The sequence below is a fragment of the Pezoporus flaviventris genome, unplaced genomic scaffold, assembly GCF_033815535.1.
Source record: "Pezoporus flaviventris isolate CSIRO_AGI_PZ_B2104156 unplaced genomic scaffold, CSIRO_AGI_Pfla_v1 ptg000066l, whole genome shotgun sequence".
Taxonomy (NCBI): domain Eukaryota; kingdom Metazoa; phylum Chordata; class Aves; order Psittaciformes; family Psittacidae; genus Pezoporus; species Pezoporus flaviventris.
In genome coordinates, this window is record NW_026892614.1 from 26,523,866 (window position 1) to 26,543,442 (window position 19,577).

Sequence of the window (19,577 nt, forward strand, 5' to 3'; positions counted from 1 at the left end):
ATGCTGTTGGCCTTCTTGGCTGCCTGGGCACAAGCTGACTTATGTTCAGCAGTTGTCAGTCGGCACCCCTAGGTCCTTTTCCATGAGCAGCTTTCCAGTCACTCTTTCCCAAGCCTGTGGCATTGTATGGGATTGTTGTGGCCCAAATGCAGGACCCAGCACTGAGCCTTGTTGAGCCTCATACAATTCACCCTATATCATATATATACACCTTCAAACAGCCCAACATTTTCAAGATTTGTACAAGACACAACAAAATGACATAAGCTGGTGTGATTCATACTGTTATTTGCATGCCCCCTTGTTACTATGTGCCTTATTATTTCTCTTGCTCCAAGTAGCCTTATCCCCACACATCAGGATCCAACTCTGTTGGAGGCTGCTCAAACAGCTACAGAAAATTCACTCTGCTACTATGTGCTTATGGTAAAATTTCAGTCAAAAAACAGCAGATGAATGGGAAGGCAACAAGATGAACAGCGTTCAGCAGAAAGCTAGAAGTCATCACAAGTCTTTTCAAGACAGCAAATGTCTTGTTCTATATCTAGTTAATATTCTGTTTGACTTTGCAAGGGTGAGGACTCTTAAGTTGAATACCAGAAACAGCAGGCATAAACACAGAAGAGCATGCAATAGGGTAAAATAGATGACACCTGAAAATTCTGTTTTAATAATTAATGTTAATGAAGATGTGGGATACAGTGAACTGCTCTTAATTAAAATGGATTCATTAAAATTGCCAGTTCACATTGTTTGTGCAATGATTAGGAATAGTAAAAATAGATGGATTTACTCTTTCCCTCTACAAACAGAAATTCTTCCTTTTTAGATTTACCTAGATATGTTCCCCTCATTTCCTAAAGAACCAAGAAACTATGCATATGATAACTAGCATGAGGTTTAAGCATGAACAGTGCTAGTTCAGACCACTGATCATTCTTTTTTCATTTATTTTATGTAGGTTTCCTTTGCCTGATCTGTAAACATGTCCACAGACCTGCTATGTAAGTACATTTCCGTTATCCCACAGTGATTTTTTTGTACCATATGTTTTTATCAGATTCCCAGATGTGCTCATGATTGATGTCTTTTATCTTAAGTATAAAGTCTGCATTTTTCTGAGACATCTGTGGAACAATATTACCATTATAATCAACGGGATTATTCTTGGAGTAAACCATGACTTAATATGAGTAAAATTGTAAAAATCTGGCCTATGTATAAGAACAGACTGGTTCATTGAGACTTAAAATTACAATTCTATCTAAAGTGTTTTATCTATCTTTGGCACAAATACCATCCCAGATTACTACTGCGTGATGTACTTGGGGTTTTTTAATCACTTTATGAATTTAACTCTAATGTTTCCAATGCATCTTTATCCAAGTCACATCCAAATCTCACGCCTCATCACTATTATTCATCCTTCTTTTTCTACAATAAAGAATATACAAGTGGCATATCCTGATGCTTTCTTGTCATAACTACCACAAAACACTACTGCTCAGGTCTGCCCAGTACTTGTACTCTCTTGCTCCAGCTTAGCTATCTGCAGCATTAAGCACATTTTCTATGCTTATTGACCTGATCTACATGCTTTCTTTTGGAGGCCCTCCAGTGCGTCAGCTGCCATTTTTTTATCATGGCCTCTGAGGGCTGCCCAGCATGCACGCTGCAGTGTAAGACAGGGGAATTTCAGAAACCCACTTTATCAATCTCCAGTATTTCCTCAGAGGAACAAAGAAAACGATTTTTTTGGCTCAGTAATTGTAATCATTTAATAAATATAAAACCATCAGTGGCTTGCTTGGCAGGTGGCAGCTGTCTGTGAAGGTAATATTTTCAAGATCAAGTTATTTGCAAAAGTGCAATTTTTTGAGCTTTATCTGCTAACTGGCTATTTTGGGGCATGCTTGAGTACCATTTAGATGCAGGAAGAACTCTAAAATGAGGATTGTAATATACCTGACTGTATCATATACAACAGGCAAAACTGCTATCAGAAGTGAAATGTTAAAGAAAGGAGAGAGGGCAGGTTGACTGCACAGTAGTCATGGTCAAAATTACTTAAGACTCCTTAACTTTACTCAGATGTGTAAGCTGGTTTACTGTTTAAGCTATCTTATGCCCTGGCAGTTTCATTTTTCTCTCCTCAGCTCAGCCTCAGCACCTCTCTCATTTTCCTAATGACCAGTGGGTTAGAGAAGTTGTCACCTGAGTAGAGGTTGAAGGAGATTTGTGTGTTCAGACTGGGGAAGAGGAGGTTTAAGGGGTCTTCCTGTACAGAAATAGTAGTTATGGAGATGGAGGTAGAAGCACTTTCCCCAGTCATGCCCGTCACGGGACAAGGGGTGATGTCCCTTCAGGGGACCCTTCAGGTTCCTTCAGGGGAGATGCTGCTGGCTGTAAGGGGCATTTTCACTGTGGGATTGAATAAACATTGGAATAGGCTGCCCAGGGAAGCGGTGGAATTTCACACTCTGGAAATACTCGAGAGATGGCTTGGCAGGGCCCTGGGTAACACTCATCTTAAGGGCCAGCTCTCAACAAGAGGCTGGTCTAGATGATCTCCACAGGTCTCTTGTAGCATGGAGAATTTTGTGGTTCTATGTTCCCTTGTGTCCTTGGCTATCTTCTGTGCAGTGACCTATCATTCCTATCACCTATCCTTGGTCATCTTGGTATTGTACTGCTTGTGCTGTGACAGGTCCTGTGATACTCAATCATACTAGAGGGGTAGACATTTGTCTTCTCACTTGGAGATGTGCAAATAGCATCGAGGCAGTAGCAGTGCTGGTGGAACCTTCCAGGTTCCAGCTGGTGGGAGAACACTAAAGAATAACATGGCAAATCTGTACACATGTGAAATGATTCTAGATCTTTATGTCTGTTTTTATATAAATAAATAGTACAGAGCCAGCCCATGAGCTCAGTACTGGCCTATGCAAACAACAGGGTGTGTTTTGGGGAGAACATCTACCAGACTCTGTTCCAGGTAAGGAATTTGAATGTAACCACACTGTTTGTGGGGGAAAAGGGAAGAAGATGAGGAGTGTTTAGACACATGGAAGTGATGCCAAATGGTCTCAGCACCAGGGAAGAGTTTCTGGCTCTTACTATTTAGAAGTAGACATGTAGCCTAACCACGCAGTCCCTAAATCTGACCACAGCATCATCTTTCACTAATGCTTGGTTCAATACAAGGTCAAATTCTAGGATTAAAAATCTTGTTCCAGGTCACATTAATGAAGACTAGATGTATAATTAAAAAGAAAAAAATCTAATCAAACCAGAACAAACCCTTTTAGATTCCTAGGAAAAGAACACTGCAGTCTGGGGCAAACTGCACAAAGAAAATGTCATGGCTTCACAATACAAGGGCTGCTGCAGTTAGGCCTTAAACTCCAGCATCTAAGTCTTCAAGCCTGTGGAAATACAATGGAAAAACCAACATCCCAGTGAAGTTTCAGCACGATGAATTTGAGGTAGCGAGTGTTTCTCTGTTTTAGATGGAGAAGCTAAGTAAAGAGAGAGAGAAGTTTATAAATTATCTGGCAGCTACTGAGGCTCGGCTGGTCAGGGAAGCAGTGGACTTCCCTTGGAGCTTGTTTTTCTTTTTATCCTTGGATGAACTAGTGTGCAGTATATTATGCTGCCTGAATGTAGGGGTTTGTCACAGTTAGCGCCGGGGGCTGTCCTGGGAACGTAGGAAGGCGACGGGCATGAATGGAGCATGCGGTGGTCGGTGGGGTTTGAGCCCGCTTTTCGGGAGCCTGTTGCTGCTCCTCTTGGCCTGGCCTGCCAAAGCCACGCAGGAAAGGAGGTGGGTCTTTGATCTCTTTGTTGTAGCTGCTCCCTGGGAATTTGCTGAAATCAATGCCCTGTTTTCCTGAAGAAATGAATGGCTATGCCTAACTAGCTTTGTGAAGAGCTGGGGAATTCACCGCTTCTGTTTATTGACAGCTGAAAAGGAGCACATGGTGCTGAATGGGTCCTCCTGGGGAAACAAAACAGAGTGGAGTTAGACTTAGTTGAACACAGGGGCATTTGGAAAAGTCTGCTGAAGGAGGATGGCACGTCTCCTGCCACCTTGCACTAGCATAGCCTGACTTTTAACTGAAAATGCCATTTTGAATAAGGTAAGGATTGTTTTGATTTCCCATATGTAGTGTGATTGTGAAATGTTTGCATTTCTGTTCTCGAGTGCAAAACCAATGTTTGAATTGTATTCTGTCATGGGAAACACCTAAGTGACTATTGTGCAGTTTCCAGCCTCAGTTTGTGTTGATTAGTACTTTATCTAATGGTGATTTAATCAATCTGAAAATTAATAATTTGGTATTTGGGTCTTGCAGTAAGGTTTTGAACATCAGTCATTTGTGTAGGCTGTTATATTAAATTTTTTATGTCTTTGAGACTCAGCCAAATTGCATCAGATGATTTCTTGACTGATACAAATTGCTGTGTTAGGACTTACACACAAGGCAGTGACTAACAAGCAGGCCTGTCTGGCAGAAAATCAGGGAATCTAAATCCCTTGAAATGTAAGGATGTATTTCCAAACCTCTGTTTCTATAGATAGATTTAAGGCAAGAGGCAGACTTGCCGTTACGCTTGCTGGTTTTAGATGCACAGATTTTTGTAAAGACAGCAAAGAATAGCAAGAGGAGGATGATAATGAAGAAACAGTGTTTTCTGCGTGTGAGTTCAGAACAGTTTATCAGACCAAAGGAATTTGGTGTGTAATTCATATGTAAATTTTCTACTGAAAACAGGAGAACAAATCACCAGAGTTTTTATATTAGTTTCTCCGGTGACTGAAGAAAAGTATTTCTCAGCTCACGCAGCTACTATTTTCAGGTGTGGTCCACTTATGACTGCAGGAAAAATGTTAAGTAATGTCATTCCTTCCTACGTCAGTTTAAGGGCAAGTTCTGAACACAGTAATTACCATTGTGCTGCCTTATTCTTACACGGCAGCAGGAATTGCTGAGCTTGTGTTGCAAACCTGATGAAAAATGTCTTTGCGTGCATACAGTTCTTTGAAAACTCCTGAGTAGTCCCCTAATTTCAGGGCAAGGGCTTGGGAAGTTTCGTGTTTTGTCAGAGTAGTTTGTGTTCCTCAGTCTGGCATTTTTTTCTTTGAGTGACTTTGAGCTAGTAATCGTACTAGTTTTGTCTCATTTTGTGCTTCTCTGCAGCAGATAGCTTATCTGTTTTTCTTGGAAGTATTTGGGCTCTATATGCAAACATGTTTTGTTCAGAATATTTTGTGATCCTAAAAATGAAAGTATAGTGCTTAACTGTAGAGAGTCAGTATTTTTGTTTGTGCCTTCTGCCTTCAAGTTTCCAAGATTTTTAGAGGGAAAAGCAGAAAAACCAAGTGCATTTATAGTTTTGACAAAGACATAAAAACGCTGAACTCTAGCAGGCTGGTATTGGTGTTTGTGGGCTCTGTTGCAATTATTGTTATCCAAATGTGTTAGGAGTAGGTTTTGCCCTCATTTAAGTGTATTTATATGTGACAGACATTGGAAGCCACTAAAATTTAAAACTAATTTACAGTTAACATCTAAGTTAGAAAGGAGGTACATTTGTAGGTCATTAGAGCATTAACTTAGATGTCTTATGAAAATGTTGACGGGTGTGGGCTATTGAGTAGTCAAAATGGCATAAATAGAAAATTGCGGTTGTGGAAAACTCAGTTGATCAGAGTGGTTTTAGTTAGTATAATGGAGAAGAAAGTAGATGATTCATGTGTGACACAGAAGGTGGCATTTGTTCTCCCTTACTTGGGTGATAAGGCAGGGCGAAGGGTGTTATATTTAACTCATGTGGAAGGAAGTGCATGGGGGTGTTTTGGCAGGACAGTTTTCCCTTTGCCTTTTCTAACGTGAAGGATCTTTATAAAACATGAATATCAGTGTGACCTACTGGCATTGTTGAAGTGGGTGGAGAATATTATAATTGGTTTCCAGTCAATGGAGTAAGATATACCAAAGTGGGATGTGTGATCATACACAGCTCTAAGTAAATATGCATATTAAGTGACCAGGGTTATACCAATACATAACTGAGGAATGGTAGATTTCTCCTGAGGTGATGTGTTTACCATCTGTTGATCTCATTTTTCGAGCTAGGGAAATATGAAAATGGGAAAAAATTCTTTGCGGTTTTGCTTTGCAAGGTTGCTTGTTATATTCTAATGACAGAGACCACTGTTGATTTTATTTTTGTGATTTTTGGAAATAGTTTAAAGAAACTACAAATTAATCAGAAACATAAAAGAAGTGTCTTTGGATTTTGCTTAATCTCAAACTGAGATTCTCAATAGGAAAATAAATAGGGCTTTATGGGCATACATTATAATCTGTGTTTAGAGTGCTTAATCTGCAGAAAAGAGCTGCATTTTTTTCTAAACCCACAATTTTTTCTAACTTTCAGATGTAATTCTCCAGTAACAGTCTATAATCACATATTTTGTCATTCTCTGTTTTAGAGAACTAGACTCAAGGCTGTCCTTACACCTCAGAAGAACAGTTATTGTAAGGGAAATGTAGTATACTGCTGCCTAATTTATACTGCCAGTTTTATTGCCCTTTTTTAATCAGTCTGTTAAAGAAGCTCAGGTGGACATAATTTGTTATGTACAGTATCAGTCAAGACATTAGATAATTGTCTTATAGTTACCATTTAAAGTCTTTAGAGTGGAAAAAAGTACATGTTAGATCACAGGAAAAAGAGAAGAAGTAAATGGAAACACAGATGAAAGTTGCATGTATATTTTTCACAAAGACAAACTTCTGCGTCTGTTTAACAGCAGAGCTTTCCAATGCCTGTGGTTTTGATTTTAAAAAAGAAACTTTATGCCCTAAAAGAGGGGAATAATTTAACAGGATCAGAAAGGTTAGGATGGGAGTCTCCTATCCATTTTGTTTCCAGAGAAGCTGGGAATTAAGCATCCTTTTTGTGTTGGAGATCAGGAAAGTAATAACAGAAGCTGTTGGCTGTGTCCTCTGTTATGAAGGTGATGCATATTAAGAACTAAAGCTGTTCTGCTAAGCTGTTAATGACCCTTCATTTACAAAAAATCAATGCTTTAAAAAAAAGACTCCTACATTTCAGTATTTTAAATATGTGCTTTAGGTTTCATTAGTCAAAAAAAAAAAAAAACCACACCAAAAACCAACTATTTTTTCCTCTTGGGTTAACTGGAATACCAGTAGGAGGTTTGGATGGTTCACTGAGAAAGCTAACTGATTTTCCAGTTTCATTCAGATTTAGTTTCGACTGAATGTAATATGGATTGGAGTGTTCTTTCAGGATAGGCCCTCCAAAATCTCAGCCCCTGCCAGTCCTAAGTTCCATAATACTCACTTCTCCACACAGACTTATTTCTTTCATAATATGGCTACTCACACATAAGTAGAGCTGAGTATATGGACTTCTTCCTGCAGAAGCAAGTCCCACGGTTTTTACACTGTCCTTTTATTCCCAGTAGCTGTAGCTTGCTTAATTTAGTTGTAACTGCCTCTAAGTACCTCAAGTTCTTCAGCCACAGGATGAGTACAGCATCTCTTCGCTCTTGTTGTGCCAGGCTTCCTCAGTGCCATATCTGACAGTAAACTAATATTTCCTTCTCCAAAGTTTATCTACCTTCCTGGTTCTTTTCTACAAGTAAGCAGCTGGAAATATATCCCAGCCACTAGCATCTTTGCTGGGAAAGTTCTTGCACGTCCATGTTGGAAGTTGTGTCCCAAGTGGAAGAGCAAGTAACTAAGGAGAGAGGTGGCTTTGTCACTGAACCTTCCACCAGTCTCCTCCACATGACATCTGGGCTTGGTGGCCAGTAACAACCAAGTGCACTGAAAGAGAGACCCAGTCTAAGGTTCCCTTTTAAGGGAATGTTACAAGGGTTGGAAATATTTCAGTTAATACGAAGTGTTAGTCATTGCAATTGCTGCACAATCAGAATTGAAACTGTGGTGTTGACCTGTCATGAATAAAATTGTCGACTTTATTAATGCACTTGATATGGTGTGTGTGGCTGCGTGTGTATTTATAAATACATACATTTAGCAAGACATACGTGCTTGTTTTTTTTTGTGCTAGAACAAAGATGGAAGATTCTGGTGTTTGTTAAATCGCAGCAGTAACATTAAGATACCCACTAAACAAATCAACTGGCCTGCCAGAAACCTCACAAAAAAATGCATGAAGACCAGTTAAAGCTACTTTTGCTGTGGGAGGTAAAACATGTGCAGTGGGAGATGTAGATTAGGAGGTGCAACACGTGGTCCAGAATCCACAGGGTGCTTATGAACAGTTTGAATGTGACTGTTGGTGGCTGGCTGTATTTCTGTGGACAGGAGGATTTTAGTTTTGCTGTCTGCAGAATGAAAACAAGGTAGTTTGGACAGTGCTAGTGAAGACCTAAAGCAAGAAGGGGCACAGGCAAGGAGCTACAACCTTGCCCCACGACCAGCTGCTGGGGGAGATGAGCAGTGTAAACAGAAAGGCTTGGCTCGCAGTAAGCTTTTTTGCTGGGCATTTTGTAGGATCAGGCTATGCTGACTGAGGATGTTTCTCATAAAAAATAGTAGTTGTTTCTGTGAATTTGCTGTTAACCTCCTTTGCGGTTTCTGGATCTAATTGTGTATGACTTCATGCCAAGCCAGTGGAGGGAGAGAAGGAATTAAAAAAATGCTGAAAAATCAAACTGCATTTTTCAATTTTGTTGCTTGAAATGTATTCAGCTTTCAGCAATGAGAGAAGTTGCTTTGTGCACACTGATTAGAAGCTATTACATGTAAACTGTGGGAAGTGACTTCACATGAACTATGTTCATTATGCGTATGGCTTCTGATAGCAACCAAACCCCATGTGATGTACCAGAAATGTGACACGTACATTTTAGTCCCAAGAATAACCAGAAAAAGATTATTCTTGAAATTAGCTTTCAATTAAGCAGTCAGTGCTTTGATCTCAATTAATTTCTAATGAATGAACCTACCAAGAATAAACACCTACGTACTTTCCTTGCTGTTTGGTTTGTTGTTTGGTTTTGTTTTATTTTTATTTCTTTTAGTTTGCAGGAAAATCTCAGAAGTTCCTGCCTTTTCAGGTATTCGAACAGTGAAGGTAACTTTGTTTTTCCTCCTAGCTGTGAAATTTGTAAGATACATCAGAGTATCACAGGTATCCTGCTGCACAGACTTGTGGGAACCTACTGAAGCTGCTGTGTGCAGTCACACTGCTGAATTTCACAGCCTGGCTGTGCTCCTTGAGGCTTGTCTGTTTTGTTCCCAAGATTTGCTAGACACTAAGGAGCACATTAGAAAGCCTCATTGGGATTGGCAGGAGGGTGACTTTTTATGGGAAGCTGGTTAAATTCCTTCTGGCTATACCTGTTCTAGTATTTCATAGTCCAGGGAAAAAACTTACTGTTCACAGATGTGCTCTACTGTCATCAACTTCTCCATGTTAGAGACTAGTAATGAATCCTAATTGTTGCTATCTTTTATATGTTTGTATAACAAATAGTCTTAGAGTTCTGAAGATTGTGCATACTGGAACTGGGGTCTGCCAGGAAAATACATACGTGCTTTGCATTAGATTTCTTTACAGTTAGGTAAGTGCTGAGCCTCCCTTCCAGAGGCATCCTTCCATAAGAACAGACCCTGTGCTAGACAGGATCATACTGCTATGAGGCAGGAGAGGGTACCTTGACTGGTTCTCCCACTGCTGAAGACCCAAGGATGTACCCTCTGAATCTTCTTTCCTCTTGGGAACTAAGGCAGGGGAGGATGAAGGTGAGGTGAGGGAAGGTGTCACTGCAGAGCAGCATCTGAGTCGAGGTGCCTAAGGGCTGGGCTTGCCTGCAGTGCTGGGTCCCAGTTTTAGGGAATTAGCTTGACACACACACCCTTTTTTTTTTTTTACCCTATTTGGTTTGGGGGTGTGTGTGTTATTTTGGGCATGGAAGATACAATACATGCTTCCCAAATAATATGCTATGTGGTACATGAAAGTGCAAGTTTCGATTCATTGCTCACGTGAGCAGTTATGACTGCAAAGTCAGCCTGGAGTGTGGTTTCCTGATCTATTTATCTTTTCTTTTTTTATACACATAGCTGAGCAGTTGTAACTCTCTGCTAATACAAGGTTTTGTTGTATGAGATAACAGACATGAAAAGGAGATGTTCATTTATTTTTGTGTTGGACCAGGGTTCATTTATTACAGTTAAAAAGTGAAGATCAGTGAGTAGAAAATTGAGCATGACAAAATATCAGAAGTTAATGAGATTTGAATACAATTACTCTGAAGTCTGCTAATTATAACAAGTTCTGGTTTGCCATAATATGAATAGGATGAATTATTAATCAGTTAAGAGCTTCAGCATCTTTGTAAATGCACTTTGCACATCAAACTTGGGACACTTAAGGCTTTTAATAAACATTTTTTACAGAGGAAATGTGGCAGTGGCCCACAATAATGGGAAAATAACTTGGGATTAACTGTTTGCTAATTGAGTACTTTGAATTTTTTGCCAAATAAATTATATTGTAGAACAAGGTTTTCAAGCAGAAGTGCTACAGAGCAAATCACAGGGCAGGAAAACCTCATGTATCTTTGTGTAAAAAGAACAGAGACTGGTGTAGTGCACATGCAATATATTTTAGATATAAAATATCCACAAGGTATTTTTGCAGCATTCCTCTACATGAAAGTTGAACAAAGCTAACGGAGCAGTACAGTTTTACTCTGGGATAAATTACTGTTGTTTTCTATGCAAATCTTATGATTGTAATTAGGCTGGGATTTGAAGTGCTGTGTACGCCAATCTGTGTTCCTACTGTGCATGGGATCTAATTCCAGTGCTGCAAAACAGCACAGCAAATGTTGAGTGCTGCTCAGCCAACAGTCATTTCTTGCAGAGCATCTTTCCTTGAAGTGGATGTTTTAAAAGGAATGATTGCCTTCACAGGGCACATAAATCGTACTGCAGGCATCTTGTTGGCCACTGAAGTGTTCAGGTGCTGTAAGTCTTGCTTGAAAGTAGAGGTTGGAGAAAATGCAGGACTACCTGACAGGCATCTAGTTTTTAGCACTGGGTTTTAAAAAGTGGTGTTCTGCCACGGATTGGTCGAGGAGCTGGTGGTATGTTCGAGCTATCATGACAGTGATTGCAGTTCCTAGTATGGCTATGTATAGCTCCTGTTATCTCTGCAGCTGGACTTTGTTTAACTGCAGCCTGTGGCTCCTTGCCCACGCTAACGAGCTCTCCTCAGCGCTAGTCTTGTGCCTGTGGGGTGGCACTGTGCTCTTACCGTGCTGCTGTTTTGGAAACGTGACTTTGTTAGCTGTACTCAAGTCCAGCCTGCCCGAGCAGCTTGGCTACTGCTGGCCACGGGAGCTTGTCCCCATGCAGCGTGGCTGGCTCCAGAGCGAGCTGGCGGAGGAGGCAAGCTGTAGTTTGCAGCAAAGGAGAGCTGTCACAGAGACCTAGACCTGGACTGGGGTGAAGCGCCAGCATAGTGAGAACGGTACAGGTGAGCCACACTCACAGCTCATTCTTGTCCCTGGGAATGCTGATGACTGTTTTGGTCAGCCCATGTGGTGGGAGTGCATCCTGCAGGCAGCAGGGTGTAATTTTTCCGTTGACCCAAACTGCAGGGGAAAAGCACGTCTGCCAGCCATGCCTCCCTGTGGCTGGGCAGAAGTAGGAGCAGATGCATTCAGGCACAGGGGTACCAGGCTGGGGACATACAGGACATGTATCCTTCTCTTAGCTTGTCCAGCAGGGCATGAGCAGGGGTAACAAGCTGGGATGTACAGGAGATTTACCTTTCTCTTAGCCTGTTTGCAGGGCATGAGCACCTCGTCCATGCAATAAAGTGGTGGTTGCACACCTGCAACCTGGTCAGAGTCTGGACCTGCACCTGTGCTGGGCTCTTCTGTATGTGTGCCTCCCCAGTGCTGTGATGGAATTCAGCAATTTAAGAATCTTAACCAGCTACAATATCTGCTAACTTGTGTAGTTTTATCTGCAGATAGATAAAAAAGCATTCTTTGGAACTTTTTCCGACTCATTGCAAAGACGGAGAAAGTACAAAGAAATACCCTCTGGGGACAATATATCACTGCTGCTTTAAAGATATAGTAAATGACACAATATGTTTTTTAACAGCTTGTAACTCCTGTGAATCTCATTTATTTCTTTTTGTTGCCTGCTATCTAAATCACAGCAAAGCAGAGGAATGGGGGCAGTTTTAGTTTTTCTTTCATGCTTGCACATTATCAAGTATTCCTGTAAACATGATATTGAATCCATTAATTTTGCTTGTGTAAATGCAATTTAAGGAAGCAAGGAATCTGTAAAAGCATCCACAAAAAGCAGAAAAAAACCTTCACAGGTGATTTTTCTAACCAAGTGTATTTAATTCCTAGTGCTAACACAACCAAGTGTGTGTTGTTTCCATAGCTGGATGCTCCATTATGTCAAAATAGGTTAGAGTGTGTTCTGAGGCAGTTATTGAAAAAATGACATGTTGCTTAAGCAGCTCAGTTAAAAGTGGACATAAAATCTGTGTGAGCTTTGCAAACCAGTGCCATGGTGCAGCTATGATAATGCATACTTTCTTCACCAATGCCATCTGTAGTTTAGCATTCAAATACATAGGATCGTGACTTGGTCTGTAGTTGCCTCTGAGGAAGAATGTGAACTTGACAGTTTTCTGTTAGCTCAGGGGGAAGAAATTACAAAGACCCCCACTCCCCAGGGTAGTCCTTGAAGTTATCCTTTAGGGTAACTATCCTGTCCTTCTGTTACACCTGGCAATTTTTAGTGTGCAGTAAATTCAGAGTCAGGGATATTAACATGCTGGTGTGGGGATAGAAATGCTGCATAGTGAATGTAATTTTGGGATGCCTGTTAAATAGCTAAATCATCTAGTTATCTTCACATCACATGTAATGAAACATAGAAGATCCCAGAACAAGCCTTTGGCAGGTCTGGATATAGTTCAAGGTGCCGCAGATCAGAATCCCAAGCTGGACTAGCAAATTGCTTAAAAAAACACTTCCAGCACTTTTCATTCAGTGCTAGCTGATGGCTTCCTGAGGCCGTTTGAGTGTGCCATCTGGAGAGTCATCTCTGTAGCCGCTAAGCTCAGTGGCATGCTCGACACCATTTAGATGTAAAGCAATCCCTAATTAATGGAGGAGCTCCTCCCAAGCATCTAAACCTCATGAATCATTTCAGACCTTACATCTTGGCTCCAGAGGTACAGGGTGGGTTAGCTGGTGGGGCTTGAGTGCCTAATTTGGAGGCCACTTCAAGGGAGACCCTTTTTCCCTGCTTTCCCTTTCCAGCCTTTCAGTGAGCTTCCCACCCCAGGGTGGCTGGAAGGTTTGCTCAGGAGCTCGGTAATGATGAATCACAGAGGCATGGCACAGATTGATAAGGTCGTGTACTTTCTGATTAGATACATCCTCTCTTGAACAGCAGTTCTTTGTCTCCATTTTGCTTTTGGTAATGTTTTTCAGCAGTTTGCATACAACAACTCTCCAAGCAGGAGCTGTTTGACTTGAGACAAAGTCGCTATTATTCTAGGTAAGCTCAGGAAGCCATCATAATTTTGTTGCCTTCAGAAGACATAGATTGATGGGAATTTATTTAAAAGTGAGTTAAGTTAGATCACCAATAAAGTTTTCTCTTTTCTTGCAGTCTCGCTGTAAAGGACTTTCAGGTACATAAACCAGTGTGTAACAAGAAGAATCTGCCTTGCAGCTGTATCATTTATTTTTTGTGCATTGTAAGTGATGGCTGTAGAGTGCTATGTTCTTTATCTGTAGCACTAGCAAAAACCCATGTATTTCAGCTGTTCATAGTGCAGGTGTGCAGTCTGGGAGCCATGGCAAAAGAAAACTATTACATGGTTCCCAAACTGGAAATTACGGAATACTGCAGTGCCTGCAGCCAGACCAACATGCAAGTCTTCCTCCTCAGTTAGAGTTGATGGAGAGCCCAGAGCACTCAGTACAAACACTTCAGGTTTATTTGGGGAGATTTTGGACTAGGTTCTCGAGGCATGTAATTTAGTTAAGTGCCTGCTTGTGTTTACAAACTGAAGCCTTTTTGAGCTACCCTGAATATGGCATTTGTGGTGCTACTGGCCTTTCTTGAAGACCATCTCCAGTGTCTCTCTAAGCAGTATCGCATGAGCCCTTACGCTTCTCTTGACCTCTCTTTAGCTACAAGCTAAAGCTACAAGCTACAAGCTAAAGTTACAAGCTACAAGCTAAAGAGAAGGCTCACCTCTCTTGCTGTGTCCCATGGCTCCCTTGGACTCTCCTGGGCTGTTCTGGCTTCCCTCCTCTGCTCTTTATTGTTGCTTACTGAATAGGCTTGCTCAGCAGAGTTTTCAGAAGTAAACCAAAATGAGGTAGTCATGGATGACCAATATCAGCTGTTCCTTTTAATTCAGTTGTGAAGTGTTGTTGGCTCACTGGCTTGGTTTCTACTGTCTATAAAAAGGTTTTGTGCAAGAAGTCCCCTTTTTCTCATCGCCTTGTGTGACACCAGTGCCAGGATGACCTTCTGCTGGAGAGTCTCATTGCTCAGTTGTGTTGCTGCTCTGTATGAGTTTCCCTGGCAACCACTTTGAGCTACACTGAACCAAAAATACCTCACTGTGCTGAGGGAAAGTCAGTTTGCAGACATGTATTTCTCATTAATGACTTCTCTGGATGGTTTGTGTGTTCAGCCTGCAGATGTCATTACTGCAAACCAATGACTGGGAGACGCAGCGTGCCCCTTCTGCTTACTTCTACAGGCAGCGTAGTCTATGAGAAGGCTGCCCTTGTGTGATTGACAACTGAGTTGTCACTGTAAGACTCATCGTACTCATTTTTCATGGTACAATGAGGTTCTTGTCTTCTATTGAGAATGATATGTGAAGGCTCACAAAGTTACAGTGATCTTTCTTGGACGCCTTGTATCTCTGTAAATTACCTTGGTTGTTATTATTACTTGCAAATTTACCCTTCTCATTTCTATATAAACATATGCACCTCGATTTATAGGTGTGTGTGCTGCAAGCTCCAGCTTTGCTGCCATTCTAGTCTTCAAAAGCATGGCTTGCGACACTTCCAAATAAACATTTATAAATCTTTGAAGGTCAGGACCCACCAATTTGCACAGAAGAGAATGCACAAACTGGAGGTGTTTTTTCAAAGCATTCTTGTTCAGTTTTGGATTGCAAATAGTCTTTTCTCTACCTAAGGTAGAAAAGTGGTGTGAAGAAAAGCATTGGTAATACCAGATGTGTTCTCAAGTTGACAGAATTAGAAAAGGCTATATTGGAGAGCAGTATGTCATTTTTATTAACAAGCTACCTTTTCTGGATTTGTAGGGTGTGAGGATTGTGGTAAAAGCCTTATAGGAGAATGCAAACTCCACGGACCACTCATCAGGGCTAAAGACAGGGTTATTCCTAGCCGAGCCCGTCTCACCCTACCTCATTACCTCACTTTACGAGTGTTGGAGCTGCGAGCTGGAAACCAGCAGAGTAAGTGTTTTAGCTCTTTTTCCCACATTTGAGAAAGAGGAGGCAAAAGGACTAACACTGGCTTTTTTAATGAGTAACTCAAGTCATAATCACTGGCTATTAACATTATGAAGATTACTTTATTTTCAGCTGAGCAAAACTAAAGCTCACATTCAGCTACTGTTTTTTTATGACTGACTTCTAGTAACTTCAGTGCACTGATGAAGACTGATGGTAGGACATTAGCCAGACCTGGTGTGACATTTAGCTGTGAGCAGTTAGCTCTGTCAGTCAATACAAGTTTAATGAATGTTGAATTTGTGTCTAATAATAGCATGCACTATTACATTATCTTTTTTTTTCTTTTTCCTAAGCATGCAAAACAGGAAAGAGTGTTTGATAAGATGTCAGAAACAAAATGGTAAATAGCATCCCTCATCCACCCCCTGCAAAATCAAAACAACACAGGGGGTTAATTTACCTTTCGCACCATCTTCAGTTCATATTCTAGAACGACTGTTGTTTCCTTCAGAGGGCAGGGCAATTTGAATGGCCACACTTGAACATGGGAACAACATCTTTAGTGTGCAAATTTTCCAAAGCTATCTTGTGTAAACTTAGACCTTCCTAGATTGCGTTTCAGAAGGAGAATGACATGATGTGTACTGTGTCACACCATTGGTATTAGGCAGCGGAATAAATAGAATGATTAACACAACTAATGTTGTGTTTTATAAATTCTCTTCACTCACAGTGGGCGAGAACAACCTCTAATTATGTCAACAAACAGAGCACTATGATAACATCAGCTTTTAGATTGAAAAGTATCAACACATTCATGTTGCATACTCAGTTTAATATCCTGTCATGATTTTAGGCACTTTCGTATTCAGTGTAATGCCCATTTTAAAAAAAGCTTTGTGCATATTTAAATCCTTTTTTATATTCTTTCCATTAGAATTACTTACCTGGGTTATTTGTCTAGAAGAAGAATCCATGTGTTCTGCCCTATTGTGTTTTATCTCCATTTTCACAACTGTCAATATACAAGAAATAATTTGTTATCTATATGTTAACATTAGACTTATATTTTTTTTTATTCATAGTCCTTGGAGTATTTGCAAAGAAAGTAATACAGAAGAGAACACAGTTTGGTCCTTATGTTGGTCAACTGTCTACAAAACTGACCTGCTCTGATGACAGCAGGCTAGTCCTGCAGGTAAAAACCCAGTGACTTACTATAAAGTGTGGATGTTTCTTTAACAGTTCATATTCATGTATTTTAACCAGTTCATATTCATGTCATTTAACCATTCAGTTTGCTGTCTGATTTTGTGAATTAATTTTACTCCTGATCTGTATGTATGAATGCAAATCAGATTATTGGACAGCACAGCATAACCTGAAGTACCAAAATGTTAATTTATATTGTGTTTTCTAGAGGTTTGCATTCCTGCTTTCTAGTTTTGCCACTTTCAGAGTGATTTATCTCTCAGTCTGACAGCTCTTCATAATTCACAGAGAATGGCTACTGAAAGTATCCAAGGATAGTACTGTCTACCCAGATAAAAAAAATAGGATTTATGCTTAACACCATACCATTGGGAGGGTTAAGCTTATTCACTGAGTTAGCAATAGTGACAGAAATATGTGCTAAGACACCTGCTTAATAGGCAGGAACAGTGCAGGGATGGGGAAACACTTTTTAATGATGTGGTTATATATAAACTTTGACACACCATGCACTAACTCAGTTTGTTTAGTTAGGTTGTTATTTGGGCTGGTACCATCCCTTGTTGCATGTGCAGATACTGATCGTCTCATCTGGACTGTGACGTTGTTGTTTGCGCTTTATCCAGTACAAACCATGGTCTCTCAGGACCAACCTAGCTTAGACACATCTACATGCACATGCTTTCCCACATGAATTCCTTGGGAGTGATATTTGATTGTAATCCTCTAGACCCATCTTTGCATTTTGCTGCATGGGATCATGCCTGGGCACCCCTCTCTGTCATACGGCAAAACTGTGGTCAAGCCACAGCCTCTATCAGGACTGCATTTTGAGTCAGGTCTTCTCACCCCCTCAGAAGAGGGGGACAAGCAGCAGCTGTCCTGTGACATGCTTTATGTTTTCATTTGGGCTGTCTCCAGAGGCTTGGGACTGGAAAACACTGTGTGTTGTGGAGGAGGGCATAGATACAGATACTTCCGTAGTTGCATTTGAGAGCAAAAGTAATTAACTTCAGTAATTGCTGTAAACTTCATTTGCTCATGGAAGTCACGTGAATGGTCTTCCAGGAAAGTAACACTAGCCTTCTGTGGAATTTTCATGGCTTGTTGACACCAGAGAAGATTTGTTCTTCTCCATAAATAAATCTCTTCTTTTTATGAGACACTTTAATTGTTATGTGGAATTAAACGTACTTCTGTAACAAGCAGAAACTAGTGCTTCTCTTTCTGCAGCAAATGTACTTCTCTAACCAGCCTGCAAGCATGGATGAGCTAAGCACGCAGTTCCTTCCTCTTCACCAAGGCATTGTAAGCCACACCCTATCCTCTATCAGTCAGCTGCATTTGCTTAAAAGCTTACCGTGGTAAGCATAGCTCTGGCTGATGAATGGACTGTTTCTTCAGAAGAGTCCAGTTTTCCTATATGACAGCAGTGGCTGCCTTGATTCTCCCGAGCAGCATTTTGAGTATGTGACCAGACTTGTCCAAAAGCAGATGTCTTCATCAGACACATGATGAAGTTTGATAAAATAGTTCCCGCAAGCAATGGAAGTACAGCGGGTTTTTTTTGCAATTAATTGCTCAGTTACATGATTGGTAGAACAGATAAGTGCTGTGCTGACATCTATTGTGCAGCTTCAGCTGTCCATGTTTAAGACTATATTGCAGAAAAGCAATGGCCTTATATGAGGGTGAGAGCATTTGTCTTGGAGATGCAATGTCTTGGAAAGGAGTCTCAAAGAATGAAGTAAAGGAAAAAAGATCTTTCTGACACAATTGTTCATTTGTATTTACTTTTACATTGTTAAGGGGAAAAAGAGAAGACTGTTAAAATACCATTATATCGTATGTTACCGCTTTGGACTTATTACACAAGTTATACAATTGTTCCACTCAAAATGTAGCATGAATACAGCATTGAAGTTTGAGATTATCAAGTACTCAGGAAGTACATTAAGGCATAAAGCTTATCTTTCTACCTGCCTGCACTTAGTTCTTATAATATTATCTTTATATAACACAAAAACGATGAAATATAAACTGGAAATACAAAAGCATACAGTTACTTTAGTAGTTGGGTGCTCAGCAGGTATTCATTCTTCACTTTCCTTTGCACTAATAACTGATAACTGTGATTCTGATTTAAAGAAAACTATGTGCCTCTGTACAGGGCTTTGTTTTATTATGTTCCTTCTCCTGTCCTCTTCCTTTGTTTCAGGTATTGAAAGATGGGGGGAAGTATTTTCTGGACACTCCCAATGAAGACTGTGGAAACTGGATGATGTTTGTCCGGCTAGCCCGGAACCAAGAAGAACAGACCCTTGTGGCTTATCAGCACTGTGGAGAAGTCTACTTCACAACTGTTAAGGTACTTAAATCCACATTGCTTCATCCGTCATCCAAATGGAAATTTATAAGCAAAGTTTCTGAAAGACTAACACTTTTACAGATGAAAGATTGATTGTATTCTGCTAAATAGATCTTTATTATATACCACCTTTTACATCACTTAATCTGTAATAAAGCAAGCAGCATATGGCATTTTCCAGTAAAAGGTGGTGTGTATTTGCTGTTGTGGGTAGTGAATAAACCAAGCAGAGGGAAACAGAAATATCATTTGTGATGGCAGTGTTTAAATATGAATGTTGGAACTTCTTCAGTTCCAGATACGTATATAAGTGAGATTATTTAGCATTGTTATATTCAACAGTACTTCATCCTGGAAAGAACAAACACATTCCTTTCCTTTATTACATTTTTGGATACAAATTCCAAGCACATTACCAGGTGCT

The 19,577-nt window shown here is 40.4% G+C and overlaps 1 protein-coding gene across 5 annotated transcripts in view; it reads left to right on the top strand.

Annotated features, from left to right (window-relative positions):
- The window catches only part of PLAGL1 (PLAG1 like zinc finger 1), a 50,851-nt gene that overhangs the window by 19,817 nt on the left and 11,457 nt on the right, over positions 1-19,577 (top strand). For 2 of the 5 annotated variants that reach the window (XM_061471663.1, XM_061471662.1), the window contains exons 2-5: positions 962-1,004; positions 15,418-15,573; positions 16,659-16,771; positions 19,004-19,153. In XM_061471663.1, the coding sequence (XP_061327647.1) occupies positions 986-1,004; positions 15,418-15,573; positions 16,659-16,771; positions 19,004-19,153 (438 nt within the window). In that variant the 5' untranslated portion in view covers positions 962-985. Of the gene's footprint in view, positions 1-961; positions 1,005-3,963; positions 4,140-15,417; positions 15,574-16,658; positions 16,772-19,003; positions 19,154-19,577 lie in introns of all 5 variants that reach the window. The other 3 variants (XM_061471665.1, XM_061471666.1, XM_061471664.1) reach the window with 3 other exon arrangements.